Source organism: Tenrec ecaudatus, chromosome 10 (assembly GCF_050624435.1).
Source record: "Tenrec ecaudatus isolate mTenEca1 chromosome 10, mTenEca1.hap1, whole genome shotgun sequence".
NCBI classification, from domain to species: domain Eukaryota; kingdom Metazoa; phylum Chordata; class Mammalia; order Afrosoricida; family Tenrecidae; genus Tenrec; species Tenrec ecaudatus.
The window spans coordinates 123,405,954-123,432,048 of NC_134539.1; the positions used below are offsets into that span (position 1 = coordinate 123,405,954).

General features: G+C 40.2%; 1 protein-coding gene and 1 pseudogene across 5 annotated transcripts in view; one reads left to right on the plus strand and one right to left on the minus strand.

Annotated features, from left to right (window-relative positions):
- The window catches only part of TRIM37 (tripartite motif containing 37), a 122,862-nt gene that overhangs the window by 61,463 nt on the left and 35,304 nt on the right, over positions 1 to 26,095 (plus strand). For all 5 annotated transcript variants that reach the window (XM_075561521.1, XM_075561519.1, XM_075561518.1 and 2 more), the window contains exons 13-19: positions 7,694 to 7,873; positions 9,138 to 9,252; positions 10,920 to 11,138; positions 11,983 to 12,119; positions 15,099 to 15,184; positions 18,837 to 19,031; positions 23,751 to 24,056. In XM_075561521.1, coding sequence (XP_075417636.1) covers positions 7,694 to 7,873; positions 9,138 to 9,252; positions 10,920 to 11,138; positions 11,983 to 12,119; positions 15,099 to 15,184; positions 18,837 to 19,031; positions 23,751 to 24,056 — 1,238 coding nt within the window. The remainder of the gene's footprint in view (positions 1 to 7,693; positions 7,874 to 9,137; positions 9,253 to 10,919; positions 11,139 to 11,982; positions 12,120 to 15,098; positions 15,185 to 18,836; positions 19,032 to 23,750; positions 24,057 to 26,095) is intronic.
- LOC142460228 (nuclear speckle splicing regulatory protein 1 pseudogene) lies at positions 4,220 to 7,083 on the minus strand (annotated as a pseudogene).

A 26,095-nucleotide genomic window follows, 5' to 3' on the forward strand; every position in this document is an offset into this window, starting at 1 on the left:
GGCCAAATTTAGTGTCTGGCTTTCTACAGTGGCTTCATAAGTCTCAGAGCCTGCTGTGGCATGTGGAATCAATCCCTCCACTGCTTGGAATTCTCCGCTTTTCCTTTGCTATTTCTCTCTTCGAAATGGAAAAAGTTCTCTGCTTTTCAGGGAATGGTCTCTCTATCATATCCTTACGAACTGTAAGACTATAAAGCTCCTTTGCTTTATAACTTACCATATTTTAGGTTTTGAAGATTAGGACATTGACATCATCAGGGGCCTTGATTCTGCTTAGTCATTAGAAATGTATAAAGAAATGAATAAAACTTTGGTTTTATGTACTTTGGCCTTGTCTTTTTTATGTAAATGAGGTCGTACAAGTATTTATTTTCTGCACTTGATCTTAGCCAAGAGGCTGAGAAGCGATTTGTATTTCTCATTCTTTGAATGAGGTGTTAACACTTACAATGCCTTAAAGCTCCATCCACATTGCAGCGTGCATCGAGACTTCAGTAATTTTGCTGGCTGAGTAGTTTTCTTTGATGTGTATAGTCCATGTTTTTTATTCATTCACTGTTGATGGGCATTTAGGTTGTGGCCACCTTTTGGCTATTGTGAATAGAGCTTCAATGCCATTGGTGTACAATCTCTTGATTCTCTCAAAATGTGGATTTTTTTCCAGAGAGGAACTTCTGTGTCATAAGCCTAGTGGTATGTGTGTTTGTGTCTGTCTGTCTGTCTAGAATTCATCTTAAATGCTTTGGATATTTTGTCAGGAACAACCATTCCCTGGAGAAGGGAGTCATGAGGGGCAGCGAAAAAGAGGAAGGCCCTCTGAGATGGATTGACACAGCGGCTCCAACAATGGATTCAAGCCCGAGACCGTTGTGAGGATTGCTCAGGAGCAGGCAGTGTTTCATTTCTGTTGTGCATAGGAGCCCAGTGCGTCAGACTGACTTGAGGGCACCTAACACTTGCTGAATGAGAGGACCTAGCACTCTTGTCAAAGAGCAGTTGACCGTGGATATCAAGAGTTTATTTCTGGACTTACGCTTTTATCCCACTAGCCTTTGTGTATCTTTGTATACCAGTATGGGGTTTGTTTGTTTTTTTACTGTAGCTGTGTCATATATTTTATAATCCGATATATGAATCCTCCTACCTGGTTCATTTCTTGCAAGATCGCTTTAACTATTTGAGGAATGTTGCCATCCCATATGCAGTTGAGGATTTCTTTTTGGCACTTCTATAAAGAAGGCTGCTGTCTGACCTGACAACCCAACACCAGGGCGTAACATGAAGGGAGCGCAACACAGCAGCAAGCGGGGCAAAGCAACGAAGTCCTCAAGCAATCTCAAAAATAGACTTCGGATTTGACACTGTATCAGACCCAATCAGAAAATATTCGTAAGGGTCAGACAGACCTGAACTATTTATAGACTATTTTTGATTTTGTTTTTCATGTTTATCTACCGTATATACTTGTGTATAACCTGAGTTTTTTCGGCACATTTTTAATGCAGTTTTTGTGGTAAAATTAGGTGCCTTGGCTGTATTCATTCAGGTTGGCTTATGCTTGAGTATATATGGTATATAGGATAGACAGGATAAACAACCCCGAGGAGAAAACAATGGGACTGATGGTTCTGGGAGGATATGGGAGAGGAGGTGTGGGCAAGGGCAGGGAATCCAACAAACCCAGGGACAAGAGGACAACAAGTGACTAAAATCAATGGCGAGGAGGGTGTAGAATGCCTGGTGGGGTGTGATCAAGTACAGTGTAGCCGAGAGGAATTACTAAAAGCCAGTGAAGGTCAAACATGATAGTAGGACAGGATGAGAGTAAAAGGAAATAGAGTGAGAACTAGGAGGCAAAAGACTTATAGAAGTATAAATATAGGCATGTACATATGTAAATATATGACAGATATAGGTCTATGTACATATATTTATTTATGTTAAGTATTAAGGTAGCAGATGGACATTGAGCCTCTACTCAAGTCCTCCCTCAACACAAGTAGACTTCTAATAACCTGCTATTCTGTGATGCTCACCTTCCCGACATTATCATTGAAGACAAAAGGTACATAAATAAGCAAATGTGGTGAAGAAAGCTGATGGTGCCTGGCTAATAAAATATAACAGTGTCTTAAAGGCTTGAAGTTAAACAAGTAGCCATCTAGCAGGAAGGCAACCAAGCCCCCGTGGAAGAAGCACACAAACCTGTGTGATCACAAGGTGTCTACGGGATCAGGCATTAGAAGACCCAGAACGAACAGTTGATGCGACTGAGGGGTTGGAATGGCGACCCCAAGCCCATCTGTAGACAGTTGGACATTCCTTCACAGAAGGTCACAGGAAAGTACAAGTCAGCAAAGGTGCAGTGTAGCACTAACAAAACTCAATATTCCTCTAGTTCTTTAACGCTTCCTTCCCCTCCCACTAGCATGACCCCAGTTCTACCTTAAAAATTCGGCTAGACCAGAGCATGTACACTGGTACAGATAAGAGCTTTCGATACACGGAAACCAGGACAGATAAACCCCTCAGGAATAGTACTGGGAATAGCGATAACATAGGGGGTAGAGGGGATGGTGGGGAAGAATGGGAATAAAGAGGGTACTGATAGCAATGATCAATGTATGCCGCTGCCGCTCCCCTGGGGGGTGGGGGGGAGAACAACAGAAACGTGGGTGAAAGACAGTGGATACTGTAAGATATAAAAATAATAAGTAATTTTCAAGGGTGGGAGGGTAGGGAGGGGAAGGGCTCAAGTAGAAAATATTTTGAAAATGATGGCAATCTAATGTACAATTGTGCTTGATACAATTCACGTATGGATTGTTATAAGAGCTGTAAGAGCTCCCAATAAAGTCATTTATTTTTAAAAAATGAAATAAAGAGTCCAGGAAAAAAATTTAAAAGGCTGTTGGAATTCTAGTGTGTATTTAATTGAGTCTAAAGACCACTTTAGATAATGCTGATATCTTTTTATCATTTTATTGGGGGCTCATACAACTCTTATCACCATCCATCCATCCATTGTGTCAAGCACATTTGTATATTTGTTACCCTCATCATTCTCAAAACATTTGCTTTCTAATTGAGCCCTTGGTATCAGCTCCTCATTTTCCCCCCTCCCTTCCTTCTCCCCCTTACGTCTTACACTGTCCTATGTCTCCCTTCACCCACTTCCCTGGATGAAGGGAGGAGGTTGTATGTAGATCCTTATTATCGGTACCCCCTTTCTACCACACCTTCCTTCCACCCTCCAGTATCATCACTCTCATATCCAGAAGGGATCATCCACCCTGGATTCCCTGTGTTTCCAGTTGCTATCTGTACCAGTGTCCATGCTCTGGTCGAGCCGGATTTGTAAGGTAGAGTTGGGATCATGATGGTGGAGAGAGGAAGCAGTTAAGGACTAGAGGAGGGTTGTGTGTCTCATCGTTGTTACGCTGCACCCTGACCGGCTCATCTCCCCAGTACTGACAACAGCTAAAAATTCAGTTATTTTTCTGGGCTTTTGTTTTAAGAGGGATATCATGAGGCATCTGACTATGCATATGCCTTAAACTTCCTTGAGTTTGGTCTTTTTAAGAGTGTTAAGTTTTGTTTTATACTTTTCTTGTTTTCCAGGACCATCAGTGAGAGTGGTTAGTAGTGGTAGCCGAGCACTATCTAGTTTTCTGGTCTCAGTATAGAAGGAGACCATGGTTAATGTTAATGCTGTTGACTATTTTCGTTGAGTGATTAGTTTCCTGTTACTCTTGCTTCCGATAAGTACAGACCAATAGTGTGTTTTAGCTGACCAGTAAGATCCCAGATGCTACTCATCAAACTAGTATGTAGAATATAAAGCTTATGAACTGTGTAAGGCCAATTGCCTGAGTTGCCTGTGGGATAAATCCTTACAAATGGAATTATTTGGAGAATTGAATTGTTCATTAAAAATTTTGGTGAATGTTGCCAAAGTCTTTGATAGCCAGTTGTGCCCCTTGATATTTCTACCACATTGTGTAAGAGGACCTGTTTTCCCATACTTTAACTACTATTTAGTGTTTGGAATGCAACATTTTACTGATTTTTTGTAAAAGTGTATTTTCTCAGCACATTTTTATTGTTGAAACATAGGGACTATGATTTTTTTCAAATCATTTTAAAGAATTATATACTCAATTCTCAACATAAGTTTCAAAGACCAGGTCATTTTTCAAGAATTGGGTGCCATACCCTGTTACACACACACCAAACTACTGTTCACCTTCTGGTTGCTTTTCTTCAGCAAGTTGTACTTTTCTCTGCTCCATAGAGCAGCCATGAATCCTGGTTTCTCAGTAGAGGCCTTTGCATTAACCCGTGCAGTATGCCTGGCTCAGTGCCTGTCTCAAGCTGACAGTAGACGATCTTCATTGCTCCGTTCTGCAAACATGCACACAGCTTCAGGTCTCACGTGTTCTTAGTCTCTCTTGCCTTTCCTCTGTGATTCTCTGTTTTGCTCCCAGTGAGCTTTCAACAGTAGAGGGTTTGTGCTGTCTCCTCTATTTGTCCGTTACCGTCTTGCTGGATTTGCCCTGGTCAAGCAACCTATCTTTTGCTCTAAAACTTGGGCTACTTTCCCTTTCTGAAGATTGCACACTTCCTTTCCCCAGCTCTGCTCACACCTTCCTTCCTTCCTTCCTTCCTTCCTTCCTTCCTTCCTTCCTTCCACACTCTCTCCCTTTGCTTTTGCTCTTCTCTCCTTTCACTGTCACTCAAGGTGATTTAGGTGTCTCTTGCTTGTTCTCTTGGAATATATTTCTCCACAACTGTCTTCCTTCTCCATTCTCTGGCTTTTCTATCACTTTCTCCATGACCTCTTCCTTTCAGTTTAATCTTTTTCATGCCTCTTCTGGTGAGAATGTCTACAACTGGTCTGTGTCCATGGGAATCCGTCTTTTCTTTTTGGCGAGTGAATGGAGCAGTTCTCCTGGTCCCTGGGTTGTCTTTCTCGGTGTTGATTTTTTGGGTGGCGTTAGGCACTGTGCTGTTGCTTCTCTGGATGAAAATGAGGTTGATCCTGTGATGCTTGGGGTCATTCTCAGGACTCTCGGCCTTCTCCCTTGGGTAGATCATTTTACTGTTTTCTTCAGTTTCCTCATCCTTGCTGCTCTTAGCATCAAAGTCACATCTGGGATTTCTCCTGCATTTATGCCAGTTTGGAAAATGCGTTTTTCTTGTGGTATTTTCTTCTGTGAATTTACGTCATTATGTGGCTTCTCTTCCTTTATCCCAGGTCTGGCTTCATGAAAGCTGCATTTAGGTACTTTCTCTTCACCAGCTGTTTGACTTAATAGATGCCTAGGAAATCCACTGAGATCTTTGGTTACATCCAAACGTGCTGCTTGTCCAGCATTCTTCGTCAGCTCTCCGGCGTAGTTTTTTCTTATAAACAGGTGTTATGAAAACCTCTATCATTAAATTTTCCCTTTCTCATTTCTCATTCTTGATGGCTTTTCTTTTCCATTCTTTGTTCCTCCTCTTTCCTGATTTCACCTGTTTTTGGTTAAGTTGTGAGTGGACTTGATCTTTTGATCTTTTCCCCAAAGCAATTCGGATTATTTTCTCCCCCCCTATATTTCATCCTAAAAGCTGTAATGGTCATACCTGGTAACATCTTCTGGAAGGACTTTTGTCTGTTTCATTGCTTGCTTGCTTGGAGCTTCCCTCTGCAGGCTTTCACTCACAGAGGCTTCATCATCGTCAGGATCATTTCAAAACACTGGCGGTGTTTGCAAAACAGGATGTGCAACTGCTGTGCTTTCTTTGGCAAAATGAGCGCCTCCCTTTGCTGTGGCTTCTCGGCACAACTTGACTAAAATGAGAAGAAAGGGTGGAATCACTTGATCTTTTGCCCAGGAGACAAGGCCCTTAGTTCTGAACCATTGGGTCACCACCCCTTTGGGGATCGAACGACCCTTTCACAGGGGTCGCCCAATTCATAACAGTAGCAAAATGACAGTGATGAAGTAACAATGAAAATAATTTTATGGTTGGGTCGCCACCACATGAGGACCTGTATTACAGGGTCGCGGCGTGAGGAAGGCTGAGAACCACTGCCTTCGAGGCAGCCAGGAATGGTCTCTCTCCTCACTGCTCCTGAGAGCATCAGGGGGGCAGAAATTAAGCAAGTGGACTGCTCTTGATGGAAAATATTAAATCCTGAGTTTAACTTCTCCTGAAGGAGTCATACCAGATCATCAGACTAGCAGTACTCATCATTGCTGTTTATTTTTTTTCTTGGTCACTTTTCTTTTCTCAAGTAAGTCTTCACAATAGTTGAATCTGGAAATGCTTTATGTTGTTGAATGGATTGTTTACTGACACACTTTGAACCTCATGACTACTATCTATTCTAAGCAAACTTCCTTTTATTGTTTAGTGTTTTGTGCCAACAACCCACATTAATTAGTGTAGTGGATAATGTAAAAATATTTTAATACTTAGCACTTACGTACTCATCACATTTTTAACTAGCTATATTTTTTTCTCTTTGCCAGTAGAATAGCATTTTAACTAAAGTTTTTCTTTAAAGAATTCATCCTCACTAAATATGGTTATTATTACATATACGTACCTTTTAGTTGTCTTTATATTTTCACTTTTAATAGCAATGTTTTTTTCAATAAACATCAGTAGATTGACCTTTTTAAAAAAACACTTGGAATTTTTAACAAACCAAGTTACAGAAAAAGTCACAGAATTCAAGATGTGTACTGGCTTTTCTTTTTAAAAAATAATTTTATTGGGAGGGCTCTTACAGCTCTTGTACAATCCATATATCAGTTGTATCAAGCACACTTGTACGTAGTTTGCTATAATTTTCAAAGTATTTTCTTTTTACTTGAGCCCTGGGTATCAGCTCCTCTTTTTTTCCCTCCCTCCCACCCTCATGAACTCCTGATAAATTATATATTACTGTTTTCATATCTTACACCATCTGCTGTCTCCCTCCACCCACATTTCTGTTAGTTGTCTTCCTTGGTGGGTGGGGGTTATTATACATTGATCATTGTGTGATCGGTTCCACTTTCTTCCCCCCACCTTCGCTCTAACCCTCATGGTGTTGCAACCCTGTTACTGTTCCTGAGGGGCTTATCTGTCCTGGATTCCATGTGTCAAGAGCTCTTTTCTGTACCGGTGTACACACTCTGGTCTAGCCGGATTTGTAAGGTAGAAGTGGGCTCATGATAGTGGGAGGGGTGTGTGTGAGAAAAAGCATTAAAGAACCAGAGGGATGTTGTGTGTTTCATCAGTGCTATACTGCACCCTGGTTCAATCGTCCTTCCTTGTGAGTCTTTTTTAATATATACTTTAAATTTAAAATTTAATAGGTTTTAACTTTAAAATGCAAAATACATGACTGTTTAATCAATTATATGTAAGGAAAATGTAGGTTATGAACATAAAAGAATCTAATTACATAGAATTTGTAACTGGAAAATTATTTAGCATTGCTAATAGAACAAAAGCAACTTTGAAAGAATAAAATAAATGCAGTTCACCATAATCTGGTTTTTGTAATTAATAGAATAATTGTAGAGGGAAATGTATATATTAATAACTTTTTCATGTAATTACTTGGTCTTTTTTTTTACTTAGTCATCTTAATGTTTAGATGAGTCTGACACTGCTTTACTAACAATGTTAATATTTTCTTTTCCAAATTTAGATACGAGTATCGTGTAGAGATGGTTCATCAATCCTGTAATGATCCTACTAAAAATATCATTAGAGAATTTGCATCTGACTTTGAAGTTGGGGAATGCTGGGGTTATAATAGATTTTTTCGTTTGGATTTACTTGCAAATGAAGGATACTTGAATCGACAGAATGACACAGTAATTTTAAGGTAAGAGGAAACATTGAATGTTGTGGACTTGGTTATGAGGGAGTAGGGCCATCAGAACTTTATTTCAAAGCCATGTGTTTAAGAAAGATGACAGATAAACAAAATAAAACAAGAAAGATGAATATTGAGATTCATATTATCTGTAACCTTACCATTTTCTTAGCTGCAGTGAATAATCATAATGCCTAGTCATAAATCTGTGTGACATCTAATTGGTAATCCATAAAAATGAAGCTCTGTAAATGTTATAATGGCTCGTTTATCTGTTGAAAGTTCAGCAGCCCTATTTCCCCTTGGAAAACCTAAGAATGACAAAGGAGCAGTTGCTTATTTTTTTCACTTTACATTGTATATTATTTGTACTTGAACCATAATCAAATCAATGAAAAACTGTCTGGTTTATAGTTATTGACAGCGGCTAGTGTCTCGAATACCTAAAGCTGCTACAACAGAAATAGCCCAAGTAGATAGCTTTATGCACTTACTTCATAAAGATGTATTTGGACCTCTTTAGTTGTTGACTTTTCGTGCACTAGATGAAGGTTTACAGATAAGCTCATTACTCTTACATTTGACAATTCGTGTACATTTTGTTTCATTCATTTGCAGTCCTCTCAGTATAAAGGTAGGTGGCTTTAATACATAAGTTTATTTTCTCAGGCTAGAGATGCAGTTTGGCAACACTGCATTTAATTTATTGCCTCCTCTGCTCCTGGGAGCTCTACTTGTGGTTTAGCAACTCCCTTCCCAGTGTCGGCTTAGATATTTGAGCTTGGACACCTTCTCACTAATCCTGCCTCATTGACATAACAAAGACCCACGACCCAAATTTGAATATAATTCCAGGCATCAAAATTAGCCAAACTCAACTCACTGCTTTCCACCCTGTGGCACTGGGTAGGTAGGTCTACCTCTAAGCAAGTAGAGGAAGCCCTGTCTTCCTCCCACTGAGTGGCTGGCAGTTTCTGACTGCTGCCCTTGCAGTTGGCAGTGCATAGCCACTATGCCACCAGGGCTCCGAGCCCAGAGTTGGATATGCAGTCCCTGTTTTTAGTGGACACACTTCAATCCAAAATGCAGAAGCTAAAGGCCACTTTCCAGAGGAAGCCTCCCCCTACAACTGGCACGCTGAATTTTGACTGCTAGTCTCCGAAATTTTAGTTTGTGAAGTCAATATACTTGTATTTTTGTTACAGTATTACCTGGTGACTAACTTCGTTTGATAATCTAACTGTTATTTCTCACCTGGAGCTATCCTTTTAAGGTTTCAGGTTCGTTCACCAACTTTCTTTCAAAAATGCCGGGATCAGCATTGGTATATTACTCAGTTGGAAGCTGCACAGACTAGTTATATTCAGCAAATAAACAATCTTAAAGAGGTAAGCTAATAACATGAATTTTGGGTTTGGGGTTGGACTTGGGGCACTCGTCAGGAATCTTGTAGGAAAATCCCATTATTTTGTTCCCTATTCTGACACTTGAGCATCTACTTTCATTGTCCATTTTAGAAGCCAGTAGCCACATGTGGCTACTTCAAGTAATTAGAGTTAAGGATTCTCTTTCTCAGTTAAACTGGCCACATTTTAAGTGATCAGTGTCCACATACAGTGGCTACTATATTATGCATAACAGACAGATCATTTCCATCATCCTAGCATTAATTGGACACTGTTGGTTTAGTGGGTGATAAAGTCTTCCCTAAGCTGTCTTGGATATCGAGGATCTTTTATAAAACAATTGAAAGATGCTCCATATTCCATTTTCTTTTTTAAACATTTTATTGGGGGCTCATACAACTCTTTTATCACAATCCATACATCCATTTATTGTGTCAAGCACATTTGTACATTTGTTGCCATTATCATTCTCAAAACATTTTCTTTCTTTTTGAGCCCTTGGGATCAGCTCCTCATTTTTTGCCCTTTGCTCCCCCCTCCGTCATGAATCCTTGATAACATAAACTTTAATACAAGTATAAGCCCTCGATAATAAAATTTATAAATTATTATTTTGTCATATCTTATGCTGTCCAACGTCTCCCTTCACCCACTTTTCTGTTGTCCGTCCCCCATGGAGGAGGTTATATGTAGATCCTTGTAATCGGTTCCCTCTTTCCACCTCACCCTCCTTCTACCCTCCCATTTTCGCCACTCTCAGCACTGGTCCTGAAGGGATCATCTGTCCTGGATTCCCTGTGTTTCCAGTTCCTATCTGTACCAGTGTACATCCTCTGGTCTAGCCAGATTTGTAAAGTAGAATTAGGATCATGATAGAAGGGGGGCTGGGGGAGGAAGCATTAAAGAACCTCAGAAAAGTTGTAGGTTTCATTGTTGCTGCACTGCACCCTGACTGGCTTGCCTCCTCCCCACAGTCCTTCTGTAAGGGGATGTCCAGTTGCCTACAGATGGGTCTTGGGGAGACGCTCCATTTTCAGTGCTTATTTTTTTTCTTGAGCATTGGGATGGATCACCAAGTGAACTTTAATTTTACTAAATCTGTGTAAGGAATATCACTTTCCCATAATGGAAATTGGGGAGGGGGGGTGAGGTTTAAATTCTGAGAGAGTGATTAATGAGTGCGGGAGGATAATGTGATATTTTCAGAGATTATGTTAAGTATATTATTTAACCAACTGACCATAGACACCACACAATTTGCTTAACTTTATGTGAGGCTCGAGATGGACATGGAAGGAAAAGATTGATGGGGACAGTTTGTACTTGACATTGACATGCGTGACGACTGCAAACTGAAAGGCTGGCAGTTAGGCTCCACCCAGAGACACCCCAGAAGAAACGTCCCAAGAACTACTTTCCCTGTAAAGCTCGGTTCTCTTCTGGTACACGCATGGCTGCCATGAGCTTGGTCTGCTCAAAGATGATGGTGTGGCTATCCTTGAGAAGAGATTTTTTCCATAAGCAAAAGTCAGGAGCCGGTGGGAAAGTGGTCTAAGGCAGGCTCTAGGAGCCTTTTTCTTCCTGAACGCGGCCAGTTACAAACTGCTACTTATACCAGCTATCTATGTGTGCTCTTCTTGTTTTCAAAGAGACTTACTATTGAACTGTCTCGAACTCAGAAATCCAGAGACTTGTCGCCACCAGATAACCACCTTAGCCCCCAAAACGATGATGGCCCAGAGATGCGAGCTAAGAAGTCTGGGTCGAGCTCTGACATGCTTCTTGAGGTCGGTCCAACTACAGCTTCGGTGAGAGAGGCCAAAGAAGATGAAGAAGATGAGGAGAAGATTCAGAATGAAGATTATCATGTAATAATTTTTGTGTGTTGCAAAAATGACAGGATCATGGTTTCCAACATACTTTATGGAATCAGAGTGCTAAAGTTTTCCATTGGTTTTCTGTGAATGTTAATTCTGTGCCTTACCGTAACTTAGAAGTCAAGGTGTTGAATGACCGTGGAGCAAGGTTCTAGAAATGAATTTATTATAGAAAACAATAGTAATTCTTGATAAAATTTTGGATACTTTGTGTCCTATTTCTAAAACTAATAGGCACCTTACATAGGTGGTAGGATTTATGACTTGGGAGATTGCTAGGGTTTGCTCCAGCAAAACAACAGAATAAGCAAGTACTCAAGAACAATAGGTAATGGTTATTACTGTTTAAGTCAAAATCAGAAGTCAGCTTTATGTGACTATTTTTAAGCTGGGGAATTTGATTGAGATGTTAAGTGAAGGTGCCAGTGAGGAGAAAGATTGCTGCTTAGGGTATTGCTGAAGCTACGCAGTTCATAGGCGAGGGGATGTTGGGCTCAAGAAGTATTAGCCCCGGTACAAGGACTTTAAGGAGAATAGATGTTTGATAGGCTTTGTGGAGCGATGGGTGGAGGCGTTAGCTTTGAGGAGCAGTGGAGGAAGCAGAATGACACGTGCTTCGAGTCACAGTAAGGACCCAGCTGAGGCTGACAGTCCTAAGATAGGTGTGCTGATCGTTGTGATGTGATTTTCCTCAACAAAGCATAGCCGCCACAGCACAGGAGCTGAGAATTCTGATGATTGCTTTATTCCCTGATGGTTGCACTGTTAATAGGGTTGGGTGGGATGCTCAAAGTAGTGAAGGATAAAAACCTTAGTTTCTTTGCCGTGACTCTAGCACGAGCTTTCCGATGGAGATCTGGATCTGGACCTGGTTGGCGAAGATGAAGTAAATCACCTGGATGGTAGCAGTTCCTCAGCCAGCTCCACGGCAACAAGTAACACGGAGGAAAATGACATCGATGAAGAAACCATGTGAGTGTCTCACCTTCACTGCACCGTCAAACCTCCAAGTGGTAATTTATTAGTACAATTAACTCACGTCTAAAAGTGGAGGGATATCTAGTAGTTATTTTCTGGATATGATGTACCATTATGTAAGTAAAATATTTTAAAATTTTTCTTAATTTTGAAAATTTTTCACGTTTTAAAAAGTATTTATTAGAAGAGTAATAACAAAAATTTCCCTTATACTTTCTCTTTACCAAGATTCCCTAACGTCCTGAACATTTTACCGTTTTTACTATGTTTTATATAATTGCTCTGCGCTCGCTCACTCTCTCGTTCCCTCTCATTCCAGGACTTTCTTTTATGAGACTTTTGAGGTCAAGTACATTTCAGTCTGTCTTTCCCATTTTTTAAAAAAAGCACACGAATATTTGCTATGTAACTAGTATAGTTACCTAAATTAGGAAATTAACATTGATTCAGTACTACTTCTAGCCTATGACTTAATAAAAGTTTTGCCAATTGTTCCACCAATAATATACTTTGGTTTAGGATCTAGTCTAAGATCCCTTGCTACGTTTGTCTGTTCAGTGTCTGAAGTCTGCTTCCACCTGGAACTGTGACTTAGCCTTCCTTGACACTTTTGAGGAGTACGGGTCAGTTAATTTGGAGAAAGTCCTTTGATTTGTGTCTCATTTCTTTGTGATTTGATTGAAATTACCCTTTGGACAGAAGTTCTAATGATGTATTTGGCAGGAGTGATGATGCATTTTTTTTCCTCTGTGCAGCATATCAGGAGGCACATTACATTAATTTTTGTTGCATTACCAATGATACTAAATTTGATCACCTGGCTAAGGTGTATGCTAGGTGTCTCCATTTTAATTCACCATTTTCCCTTTGTAACTAGTGGAGAGATATCTTGAGGCTGTAAATATCCCATGTATATTTTTGCCTAATTTTAACATCCCTTAATATCCTAATTTTGTGATCCATTAATAGCAATCATTGCCATTAATTGCTAAGTTATGATTTCCTAATTGGCATTATTTCTTCTGCATTTGTTAGACTTTTGCTCTAATGAAAAGCTTTCCCCTCTCTTCCACTTATTACTTTATTAGAATTGGCTCATGGATCCTTAACATTATTAAATGTTTTCATCTGTTACTATCAGTATTTTATTGGTGAGATTATTGCAGACTTGGCCAGTCTCCTTTTTAAGCACTGTTTTCCAGGCACTGTAAAATGTTCCAGGTTCATGTTGTACTTTCTCTTAACCCTGGAGTATGCCATTTCTCTAGAGAATTAGGTGAGAATTTTAACCTATTCTCCCCTTGACTCTCACAAATTTAACTCCTCAAAACAGTCCATTGATACTTAATGATCCTCTTGAAAATACTCGACAAATTGCCCAAAATGGGTTAGCTGATTAAAATGCAAAGCCCGGGCCTCGTTAATTCTACAAGCCACAAAACATCATTACAATGTTTTTAGATCTATAAAAATGAACTGATAAATTTGAATCAGTATGGAAAATTTGCAGTTGATTGTTTTAGATAGTGGTTGTACAGAGTGAACTCTACCTTTTCATAGCTTAAATATGCAGTTCTATCTGAATTGATTTTTTTGTTCTTCTCTTGAAGGTATCTCAAGGTTGTCCTGAGGATAGCTGCTGTTAGGTTATGTCAAGTCAATTGTGACTGTGACCATCTATACAACAGAAAGAGACCACCTACGCCTGTCCCATCCTCACAAGTTCCTCTGTTGTAGCGCCTTGTGGTGCCCACAGCGCTGATCCCTTCACTGAGGGTCTTCCTCCTTTTCTCTGACCTCTGCCTTGTAACACGATCAAAGTACAGAATACTAAATCTTACTGTCCTCACTTTTAAGGGGCATTCCAGGCAAAATCCTTCTAAGATGGATTTGTTTGTTGTGGTAGGCCATTGCATATTCAGTATGCTTCTCCGACATTATAATTCGAGGCTTCAGTTCTTCCAGTTCTTCTCAGTCCAGCTTTCTTATGCATGTGAGGCAATTGAAAACACCATGGTTTGGGTCACATCCTCAAAGTGGCATCTTAACCGTGGCCACTTTAAAGAGAGACCTTTTGTAGCAGAATAGAAGTTGCCTGCTTCAGTGGTGGAACAGGCACTAGGTAAATATTTCAGTTAAAAATGGGAGATTTAGAGGAAAAAACAAAACAGAGCATGGAGCAAGTGTAAACCCCAGCAGAATAATTTACATTAACTCTCAAGACTTGATAACAATCCTCTGCTTTCTGAGACTATCTTGGCCTTGGCCCTGGACTTCATGTCCCTCTTCTGAGCCCACTTGGATGGCAGCTCTGTTCCCTTGGCTCTGGGTGACCCCATTTTTTTAGACACCACCTCCTCAGCCCGAGCAGGTCCCAGTCTTTCGTTCCTTGGTCTTGGCAGACTCCCAACCCACACTTTAGCTTTGGCCTGTGGATCTTACTCCATCTTTCCAACACTTCTAAATGGCAGCTTCACACAGAAAGGAAATGGTGACAATCTGACTCTGAAATCCTCAAAACCCCATCGCTCCACACTTTGAGACTGAATCCACTTGCTTTCCTGTTCTTCTTGTCTAGTTAGCTTCTGCTTCCTCTTTCCTTGGTTTTTGAAGAGGCCTGCCCTGCCTTTGCCTTGCTAGTACATGTGTTACAAAAGCTTCAGCTATACCGACAAGTGCCCAGAGGCACTCTGCTCTGCTAGAAAGTCTCCTGCCTGAAGGCTCTCAGCTCTCTGCTCTGTGGGTTATAAATTCTTTGAGTCTGTAATCTCAGTTTAAAACAGTTCTCTGGTTATCATGATGTCTACTAATCTTGGTAATGAATGATAAAAGTATTTTTCTTTTTTAATTTAGAAATATCCTACGTTTCACAGGAGAAAGCTATGGACTAATGCCATAAAATTTATTGATGTGTGACAAATAATGCTAATTTTATTTATTGTAAGTGAAGGATTAGTTTTGTATTATTCTTAGGTCTGGTGAAAATGATGTGGAATATAACAACATGGAGCTGGAAGAGGGAGAGCTGATGGAAGATGCAGCTGCTGCAGGACCTGCAGGTACAGAGACCCAGTTCTACAAGCCTTTCTGTCTGTCCTGTGTGCTCTTATCTGCCTTCTCATGTTTTAATATTTGAAAGCCACTGTTCTGTTTGGTGACTCTAAGAGGCTCATGGTATGGAAGTGCTGTACCTTACATTATGGATTTTAGGATATATTACTAATAATGTTTAATACAGTAATAGTAACTAACATTTGCCAACTGTTTGTGTTCCTGGCACTACGGCAAGAACATTATCTAAATCTTATATAACAGTATATCATGTATAACAGCTCTGTGAGATAGGTTCTAGTATCTTCCACCCTTTAAGCTTTTGAAACTAATGCATAGAGAAATTAAGCAATTGCTATGTTCTCACAATTTTGTTAATGGAGAAAAATTAAGAACCCAAGTTTATATGTCCAAAGGTACTAATCTATGTAATACTGCCCCACGTGACGTACAAGCCTCGCTGTGTATCTTGTTTGCCTGTAGAGTGATCTTGGTAGAATCATTGGAACTTTGATGTACAGAGGAATTTTAGAGAACTTCTTTTATAGATGAAAGGAATTCAGATCGAGTGGCCTGTCGCTAGTTATTGCTGTAACTTTCAACTGTTTTATCTTGAACTCATTCCACCACCACTCCTCCCCTCCACATCCCCAGTTCCTCACTGCTTTTTGCATTTGGTAAGAACTGACACACACGGTAGGTGTCCTTTTTGGCTCAGAGCAGTGAAAAACTGTCTCTTACTGCTTCTGGCTTCCTGATGTTGCCATTGGTATGAGTACGATCACATTTTATACCATGCTTGGATAATGGAAGACTTCGTAAATATTTTTCCTGAGTATTTCCCCGGGCAGCCCAAGCTCTGCTCTTTCTTCTCGCTCCTCAGTTTATTCTGGGCCTGGCTTATTCCCCTCTGTTCCCATCTCTGGGAGCTGTTGACTGCAGGTCTGTCTCTAGCCAGAAGTCTCTCCATGACTTCTAGAGCCGCAAAGCTGACAGAAGTTATCTTTTTATCTGCCCAGATGCCTGCCAGCCATAGTACCCCCTTACGGGTCGGCAATGCTTTGCATTTTTCACTTGTTCTCTTCCTCAAATTCTCTCCCAAGTCTGTCTGATCAGCCTTCTAAATAGTGTATGCATTAATTTGTTACACCACCTCATTAAAGTGTCTGGGCACTTTCTTTTTTTAACACAGCTTCTCTTCTGGATTCTTAGATTTGTTACTACTCTCCTCCCTCCTGTTTCCCACTTTCATTTATGTGAATGCCACATAAATTTTGCTTTTCCCAGTTAATATCTGATTGTGTTTGGCCAGGTTGACTAGAGAAACAAATCCAGAGACACTCGTGTATTTAGAAAGAGCTTTATATCAAAAAGCAATTGTATATTGAGAAAACATCCCAGCCCAGTCCAGATCATATCCACAAGTCCAATATTAGCCCACATGTCCGATACTAGACCATACATGTTCGGGATTCATGCGGCACATGCAGTGGTACTGAATGCAGGAAGATCACAGGCCAGGGGTGAAACGTCTTGTGAATCCAGTGGTGTTAGCAGCATCTCCAGGACTCCGACTGAAACTGTTTTGGGTACTTTGATAGGCTGTCTCAATTTAGCCTACCCAAACATTACTGTGATTGTATTTTTCAGCTGCCTGTTTACTCTGTTCATCTCTGAACTTCATGAGGCCAAGGGCATGTGCATACTAATTCAGTATTGTATCCTTAGCACCCAAAAGAGCATATAGGGAATGTTTGAGCATTTTTACATAAGTGTTGAATGTATTTTATTACTAACTATTGAATGTCAGATGTTTAATGTTTCCAGGTGTTTCATAGTGTGGATAATTCAGAGGCTGTATTGGTATAAAATTGAAAGAAGAGTGTACTCTGTAGGTTATGGAGTGTTTTCAGTGTTACGTTATTCCATTGTTGTTAGAACTGTCATTTCTTCTCTTCCTCTCTTAGAACTACTTGTTAGAGAAGTTTTGGTATATAGCATTTTAGAATGTTCAGTTTAGACTAAATGGTATAGTTTTACATTAATTAACACTTATTCTCGAAATATTTACTGAGCACTTTATTTAAATTGGGTTCTGCTTTAGTGCCTGGAGATGCAGCATTGAATAAAAAGATACGTCTATACTTACATAACTTAGGTCCTATAATTCCAAAATTACAATTCATTTAGCATACTTAAAGCAAAATTCAAATGCCATCAAATGGATTCTGACTCAGGGACCTTAGAAAATGTAGTCGTATTGTCCCCCAGAGTTTTCTAGGCTGTAAATCTTTACCACCAAAGCAGAGAGCCTCATCTCTCTCCTGGGGGGCTGCTGTTGGGTTCAAACTATTGACCTTTCGATGAACAGCAAAAGCACTTAGCCACTTTGCCATGGGCTTCTCGCATATTTATTATGCCTCTGTTATCATTTGAACACCGAAGCACTGAGGATAAAAGAGTGAATCAAATAGTTCATTTTTATAATGTGTTTGTGGAACGTTTGTATTTGGCAGACATTTGTTGATTACCTTTCCTACTTAAATCCATCTTAAAAATGCAAACAAAGAAAAAGGTTCTTATTTTCAGTTACTCGTATTTGTAATCTAACATTGAATAATTTTGTAAACAAATTTCCAAAATCTTAGGTGATAACCATATGGAAGAAAATTCTAAATATTGAACTATTTCCTCCTAAATAAGGATCCGTTTTCCCATCTAGCATCAGTGTCTGTTGTCTTTTCATTCATTTTTCCATGAGTTTTTGGAAGCCCCTCATATACTTACATATAAAGTGGCATAAAAAATGGAGACAATAGCTAATTGGAAATGGGTGAGAAAAGGCTTCCAAAGGGAGTGGTGCTTGAACTTACTCTTGAAAAGTTAGCAGGCAGATGCAGCCTTGTGCTATTTGAATTTAACAGAGTGACAGCATGGCTGGCAGGTAAGGAACATGATCAGGTTGTTGAAAACCACCTCTGCCAGGGCTTTATTTGATCAGCGACATGGAATCACCTGTTTTCAGATTGAATGGCAAATAGTGGTGGGTCTCTGTGCTTCTGCTGCTTGAAGCTTGTTGGGCTTCTGGACGTGCGGTTATGTTTCCTGTCCAATCTAGGGGTTCCTCGTTTTTTTCATATGCTCTTTTTGCCCCTTAGTCTCCTTTCTTTCTGACTTCCATTAAGTGTTCAGTGGTAAGCTCAGAACTACTCCACAGGTTTCTGAGGCTCATTCATTTTCTTTTGTTATGTTTTGGGGTCATGGAGGTGAAATTTCTTTGGGGGTGGGCTTGGTTGTTTTTTTTTTGGGGGGATCAGTTATAACCATGCCAGGGGGTATGTCATTCTGGTTTTTATTTTATTTCCTTTGCAACTAATGACATTGAGTCATTTAATGTGTTTTTTGACCATTTATTTGTAGATCCTTTTGGGGAAAGAAATACTGTTTCTTTAAAATAATTTTAAGCATCTTTATTGAAAGAGTTCAACTTTAACATTTCTTTACCTAGTATTTGCTAGACATTAAATTAGGCACCAGGGATTTTGTCCTCAGTTTAAGGAACTCAGTCTGACAGGTGGAATAGCCATCTGTTCATACTTGTCTATTACCAAGAGCAGCCTGAGTCTGGCAACATTAAACCCATTTCTCTTTATTTTGCAGGTAGTAGCCATGGCTATGTGGGTGCCAGTAGCAGAATGCCAAGAAGAGCTCATTTATGCTCTGCTGCTACCAGCAGTCTATTAGACATCGATCCCTTCATTTTAATACACTTACTGGACCTTAAGGACCGGAGCAGTGTGGAAAATTTGTGGGGCTTACAGCCTCGCCCACCTGCTTCACTTTTGCCACCCACAGGTAATCATCCTCCCCTTTTTAATGCTTCTCTAAAAGAGCATTTTGAATTTTAATCCAACGTTATTTCTTAGTATTGAAATATGGTGTATTTCTGCAGCAAATTGACTTTTTACTTTCTGCTAACTTGAATGTCATGGAAATGAATGTTAAGCAAAATTTTATTATTAATCATATCTTTAATACAAGACAAAGTAAAAATGTTTGATAGAAAATTTTTCTTAAGATTTTGTTTACAGATTCATATGACGTACACTGGCCTTTGTGAATAGGCTCAGAATAGGGTTTGTAGGCCTTGTGATTGGTGGGGGCCATGTAGGCACATCTTAAGGGAACTGTGTCTAAATTGAATTTAAATGTACGGTATCCTAAAACTGTGTGTGTGTGTATGCACATATATATCCATTTATATATATGTGAGCTGAAATTGACTTTGATGATGACAGTGAGAGAGAGGCCTTAGAGAGCTGTGTACTAATTGGCGGCAGTGCTTTATATACAGTTTATTTTTAGGGGAATTAATTTGTGTTACTTTTTTAAATCTGTGTTACTTCTGATGTGACAGTTTGTGCTGTTTAACTTGAGCTTTGGAACTCTGAGATAGAACCATTTTGGATAGCTATTAGGACTCATCTTTAAAAGATGCATTTTCAATCCCTTTTTGTTGGAAAACATGTAAAAATATACTGAACATTTTCCTACCTTCTTAATCAGAATTAAACACATTTAATCAGTGATTTAGAAAAATGATTGAAGATATTTGAAGGCAACAAAACTCATTTTTCTTTTCTTTTTAAATCATTTTAATCGTGGCTCGTACAAATCTTACCACAATCCATACATCCATCCAGTGTGTCAAACACATTTGTACATAGGTTGCCATCATCATTCTCAAAACATTTGCTTTCTACCTGAGCCCTTGATATCAGCTCCTCATTTTTCCCCTTTCCTCCCATCTACCACTTTACAAACCCTTGATAATTTATAAATTATTATTAGTTTGTCATGTTTTACACTCTCCGACGTCCCCCTTCACCCACTTTTCTGTTGTCTGTCCCCAAGGAAGGGGTTATATGTAGATCCTTGTGATTGGTTCCCCCTTTCTACCCCACCTTTCCCTTCCCCTCCTGGTATCGCTACTCTCATTATTGGTCCTGAGGGGTTTATCTGTCCTGGATTCCCTGTCAAAACTCACTTTTCAAATGAAGTCTAAACCAATGATAGTAAAGGGACATATGAGTGGGTACAAGCAAACAAACAAACAAACAGAAAAAGGCTCTGCTAGGCAGAACTATCATAGAACACATTTTTCCCACTGGGCAAACATCAAGCAAGTCACTCTCAGTCAGGGCACCCAGTGGCATTGCCTGGGAAGGTTCTCTCGGGTCACAGCGAATTTTTTTGTGAAAGTAGTTTAGCTCAAACCTCATTTTTCGTGATTGCTGATTTTAGAGAATAGCATGTAGCTGCAAAATTTTGTTTCCTGCTCGAGGAAAAATGCTGCAGAAGCTGTTGTGATGTTGAACACAGCTTACCACTTAAAAGGATAGTACTATGGGAAAGATTCAAGTGTATGAGTGGTTTTCTCATTTCAAAAAAGGTGAACTGTCAACCCTGTTCTGGATGTCCATCAATTTCCCAAAAGTATGAAACTGTCAACTCACAGTGCATTTTGAGTTTGTTCCACCAGGTCAGACTGTTAATTTGTTTAGAGGTTCTTAAAAGATTGTGTAACAGTGCGTGACCCCCAAAAAAGCCTGATTTGTGGCAAACGGGACTGGTTTTGCCGCCACGGCAATGTACCTGCTCGTGCAGCCATCTAGTGTGCCAGTTTTTGACGAAAAACAGCAAGCCTCTCTTGCCTCATGCATATTACTCACCTGACCTCACTCCGTGTGATTCTGCAAATGGAGAGGGACGTGATTTGAGGACATAGTAGAGGTGAAGAAAAACGAGGGAGGTGCTGTCAGTCATCAGTTGAGTTTGAAAAATGTTTGCAAGAATGGAATCCCAGATTTCACAAATGTACTGGAGAGTACGTTGAAGGTGATAAGGTTGTTTTGTAAAAAAATTCAAATACATGGCTTTGGGCGAAAAATTCCATTTTGAGGTAGTACCCCCTCGTAGAGGTGCTCTAGCGGGAAAACTGTTCACTCTCTTGCTTCCTAAGGTGTGATTCCTGGAAGTTGGGGCTTCTCTGCTTGAAAGACTGCCTCCAACTAGCTTATGAGATTGTTGCATCTTATTAATGGTCCATGTAAAGTTTGTAAATCCTTGGACTTTTGTAGCCCTTAGTACACTATACATAATTTTATATATTTTTGATGCATCTTTATTGTAGACACTTTAGGAAATACAGCATATTGTGAAAAATAAAATAAAAATGACCCATAGTTCTAATGTTCTACAAAGAAATACTCCTTCATAACACATTTGAACATAATAACCAGAGTTGTTGGCCTAAGCCATGGGAAACACAGGTTGAGGTTCTGCAGGTAGCCATGTGAAGTGGTATGCCCTTCTTAAAGGTCAATTTTTATTTATTTATTTTTATAAATCATTTTATTGGGGGCTCTTCACAGCTCTTAGAACAGTCCATGCATCCATTGTGTCAAGTATATTTATACATGTTGCTTTCATCCTTTTCAAAATACTCTCTTTCTACTCAAGCCCTTGGTATCAGTTCCTTATTTTATTCTTCCTCCCCCACCCTCCCACCTTTGTGAACCCTTGATAAATTATTAATTATTACTGTCATATCTTACACTGTCCTGTTGCCCTTCAGCCATGTTTCGGATGGTCATCACACTGGGCAATAGGGGTGGGGGGACAAGCACCTGCCCTGTACGTACCTTCATAGTATCGCTCCTCCCCTTGTTGTTTCGAGGGTTCTCTGTTCTGGATTCTGCGTATCAAGAGCTCTTACCTGGACCAGTGTGCATGCTCTGCTCTAGCTGATTTGTAAGGTAGAACTGGGATCTTGAGAGCGGTGGGACTGAAGCATTAAAGAACTAGAGGAGTGTTGTGTGTTTTGTCAGTGCTATACTGCATCCTGGCTGGGTCATAAAGGGCAATTTATTGAAAATAGTTTTATTGGCTGTACTTCACATACGCAGTTTAATCATCTGTGATATTATGAGTTAATGCAGTCATCACCACAGTCAATTTCAGAACATTTATTCTTGTCCTCTTTGTTGCCAGTCACCCATTTCCTCCCATCTTCCTCTGCCATGCTCCTAAGGAATTACTAATTTGGCTACTATCTCAGGATTTACCTATCCTAGATTTCATTTACAGAAAACCATTACAAAACACAAACAGGTAACAAAAACAATAGTGACCGGACAAAACCTAGGAAACCACCCTCCATGATGAGGAGCAGAACATACTATAAACGACTGTGGAAGCCGTGTGGGGCAGTTCTCCCCTGGAAGGTCGCTCTCAGTAGAAATGGACAGCAATAATTATGTCAGGTTTTGGTTGCCCTTTATAACAAGGAATTTTACTTCTATTCTTTAAATCAGTAATTTAATTTTCTGAGTATGATTCAGAGATGTTTGAAAATATACAATCAAGTTCTGGCTTAAGTAGCAGTTTTGTGATAAAATTACTTAAAGATGGATAAAATGTTTTGATGACATGGTTTTGTCATTGGATAAAGAACGCAAACCACATAGAGTGTGAGTGCATACCAACCAAGAAAACCAATTGCCACTGCGTTCTGACGCATAGCGGCTGAAAAAGACAGACCTGGCTTGCTTGGATTTCTGAGGCTGTAAATCCTTATGGGAGCAGACAGCCGCATTGTTCTCCTTTGGCATGGCTGGTAGATTCAAACCTGGCAGTTAGCAACTCGGCGTGGAAGCGTGAATATCAGCAGGGCTCGAAAACCAGTTCCATGAACTGCGTAATGTCAGTGAGATGCGCTCCAGAGAACTGTCGTTCCTGAAGACCATCCCTGAACAATGTGAAGGAAGTTTTCAGGTGGAACTTGGACTTTCCATTCACCTTATAGCTTAGCTACGAGGAAAGCCTCTCATATGCGCCTTCAGTGCAGGTCATTAAACCACCGAGCTGCCCTGGGGTAAGCACCATCACTCCTTACTTACTTGTCTTCCAACTTAGCGCAGGCGACTGGACTGGATTCATTTTTATTTTCTCTCAAGTGGATTTTGAGCTTTGTGGGAACAAACCTGCTCACCTTTGTGTCCAATGCCCAGCATATCGAAAGGGACTCGGTAAATGTCTATTGATATCAGATCAGGGAATTTTATTTAGTTAACTCTTTTTGTATGCTCACATTTTGGATTTGACTTAAAAGAAAGTATGGTCCTTTTCTAATTATAAAAATGAACCGTATGGATTAATACAGATTTTTAGTTAGCCCATGTAGATGTAGAATGGGCCCCAAAAGTGTTATTTAGCAAACATTTTGAGCATTTTGGTTTCTCATACTCTGCATGTCTGTTTTTCTGTGATAGTGCGTTGTCATAAATGTGTACTCTGTGCCCTACATGCATTTAGAGGACTGACTTGGGAGGGGCCAGCTGGCTTTTTCAGCTGAGTCGGGACTCTAAGACAAGTTTGGGTTGGCAGAGAACAGGACATGTGAAAACGTGGAGATCGTCATTAATGGGACGGAATGCATACTGCGGGCATGGGGTCTGGTATCGTTGACGTCACAGTGTACATTAACATGGCTTGTCAACTTTCTCTCTGAAGCGTCATATTCTCGAAAAGATAAAGATCAAAGGAAGCAGCAGGCCATGTGGCGAGTTCCCTCTGACTTAAAGATGCTAAAAAGACTCAAAACTCAGATGGCTGAAGTTCGATGTATGAAAACAGATGTGAAGAGTACACTGTCGGAAATAAAAAGCTGCAACGCCGCTTGTGGAGACATGCAGACAAGCCTTTTTCCCACTGATCAGGCAGCTCTTGCGTGTGAAACAGAAAACGCTGGCAGATTGCAGGATTTGGGAATGGAGCTCCTGGCAAAGTCATCAGTATCCGGCTGTTACATACGGAACTGTAAGTGAGAACTCCCTATTAGCCTTATTTCACCAGGCGCCATTGGGGAAGCTAGTCATTAATTATTTGGGAGGTTAATCATATTTAAGTATCTCTTCAAGTGAATCAAGAGTAGAAATACAAGCAGCCCCCTTTTCCACCTAAAATAGATTTTGCATGTTTTCTACTATATACTAAAAAGAACTGTTAGCATTTCTTGACTGCTTACTTTGTGCTGTGCAGTAAACAAGAGGGAACCTTTAACCTAATGCATCTTACACTTCAGCAGTGGAAATCCGACATGAGGACAGAGAAACAAGAGAAGAGAAATTTAGAGGCAGTACTGTGGTGAAGGAAAGAGCAGGAGTGGGACAAGAGGAGCAGGTGGGACATGTGCTGTTTAGCGAGGCTAGCCAGACTCTGTCTCCGAAGAAACAGCCAGAATGCGCCTGTGAAGCAAGGACGGCAGACTTTTTCCAGCTCCCTTGGACACGTTATCAGAGAGGACAGTCTGGAGAAGGACATCATACTTGGTCAAACTAAGAAGCATGAAGAAAGAAGAAGAAGAAGGCCCTCTGTGAGATGGATTGACCCAGTTGCTGGAACAGTGGGCTCAAACACAAGAACAGGAAGTGAGGATGGTGCAGGACCAGGCAGCGTTTTGCTGTGTGGTACATGAGTCGTAATCAACTCCAACAACAATAGGAAATGGAGGTGTCTGGGAGATCTCTGAAGGTCACGAAGGAGTCAGCTGTGTAGAGTGCTAGGGAGTCACCAATCTGGTTCATAAGTACAAGGCAAGGCAGTACCAGTCACTGTGGCAGGGTTTGCTTTGCACGTTTGAAGCATCCAGGAAAGCCAGTATGCTGAGTGTGCTGAGCAAGTTAGGGAGAGGAAATGAGGTCCGAGAGGTAGACTGCATGTGGATCAGCACGTCCTCAGAAGGCCAGGATTAGGAATTCGACTTTTTTTTCTGATTTCAGAAAGAAGTCCCCGAAGAATAAAAATCAATGAGTTTATTTATGCAGATTTACCCTTTACAAAGAACACATTGATTGTATATAGATGAGACTGAAGATGGGTGACAGTGGTAGGTAGTTATCAGAACAGTAACAAGCCTATTACCGTAATTTGTGTTAAACAGTTTAAAAGCAACTTGCTCATAGTGCTCAACTTTCTTAACTGAGCTTCCTATTGTGTCAGAGAACACTTTAGATATCTGTGTGACTATTTTCATAGCTTCCCAAGCACTTGATGGAAAGGTTTTTCTTTCCTCTTTTATTATTTTATCATTTTATTGGGGGGAAGTCTTAGAAATCTTATGATTATCCATCATTTGGTTGTATTAAGCACCCTTGTACGTACGCTGCATCAACATTTCCAAAATATTCTCTACTTGAGCCCTTGGTATCAGCTCCTCTTTTCTCCCTTCCTCCCACCTTTATGAATCCTTGATCAATTATGTATTATTGTTATTTCATGTCTTGCCCTGCCCTTTTTCTCCTTTCACCCACATTTCTGTTATTCATCCCCCTGGACAGTGGGCTATATATCCATCTTTGTGATGGGTTCTTCCTCTCTTCCCCCTCTATCCCCCTACCCTCATGATATCGCTACTCCTGCTACTGTTCCTGAGGGTTTTATCTGTCCTGAATTCCTTGTGTCGAGAGCTCTTATGTGTACCAATGTGTGTTCTCTGGTCTAGCCACATTTGTAAAGTAGAATAGGGTCATGGTAGTTGGGGAGGGGGGGGGAAGAGCATTCAGGAACTAGAGGAATGATGTGTGTTTCATCAGTGTTGTACTGCAACTGGTTCAAGCATCCCTTCCTTACATGCATTGTTCTTTTTATAAGTCTATACATTGACCTCTTCAGTACTGCCTTGGCTACAAATGTTTTCATTGAAGTATTATTTTAATTCTTTTTCTAATTCACCTCTTGTCAATCCTGTAATATTTTTTAATTCCCGAGTGGTCTTATTTTTGCTTTATTTTGTTAATACGAAATTTAATCACTAACATTAGTGAACATTTAGTATGATTTTTCTTATGTCAGCTTCA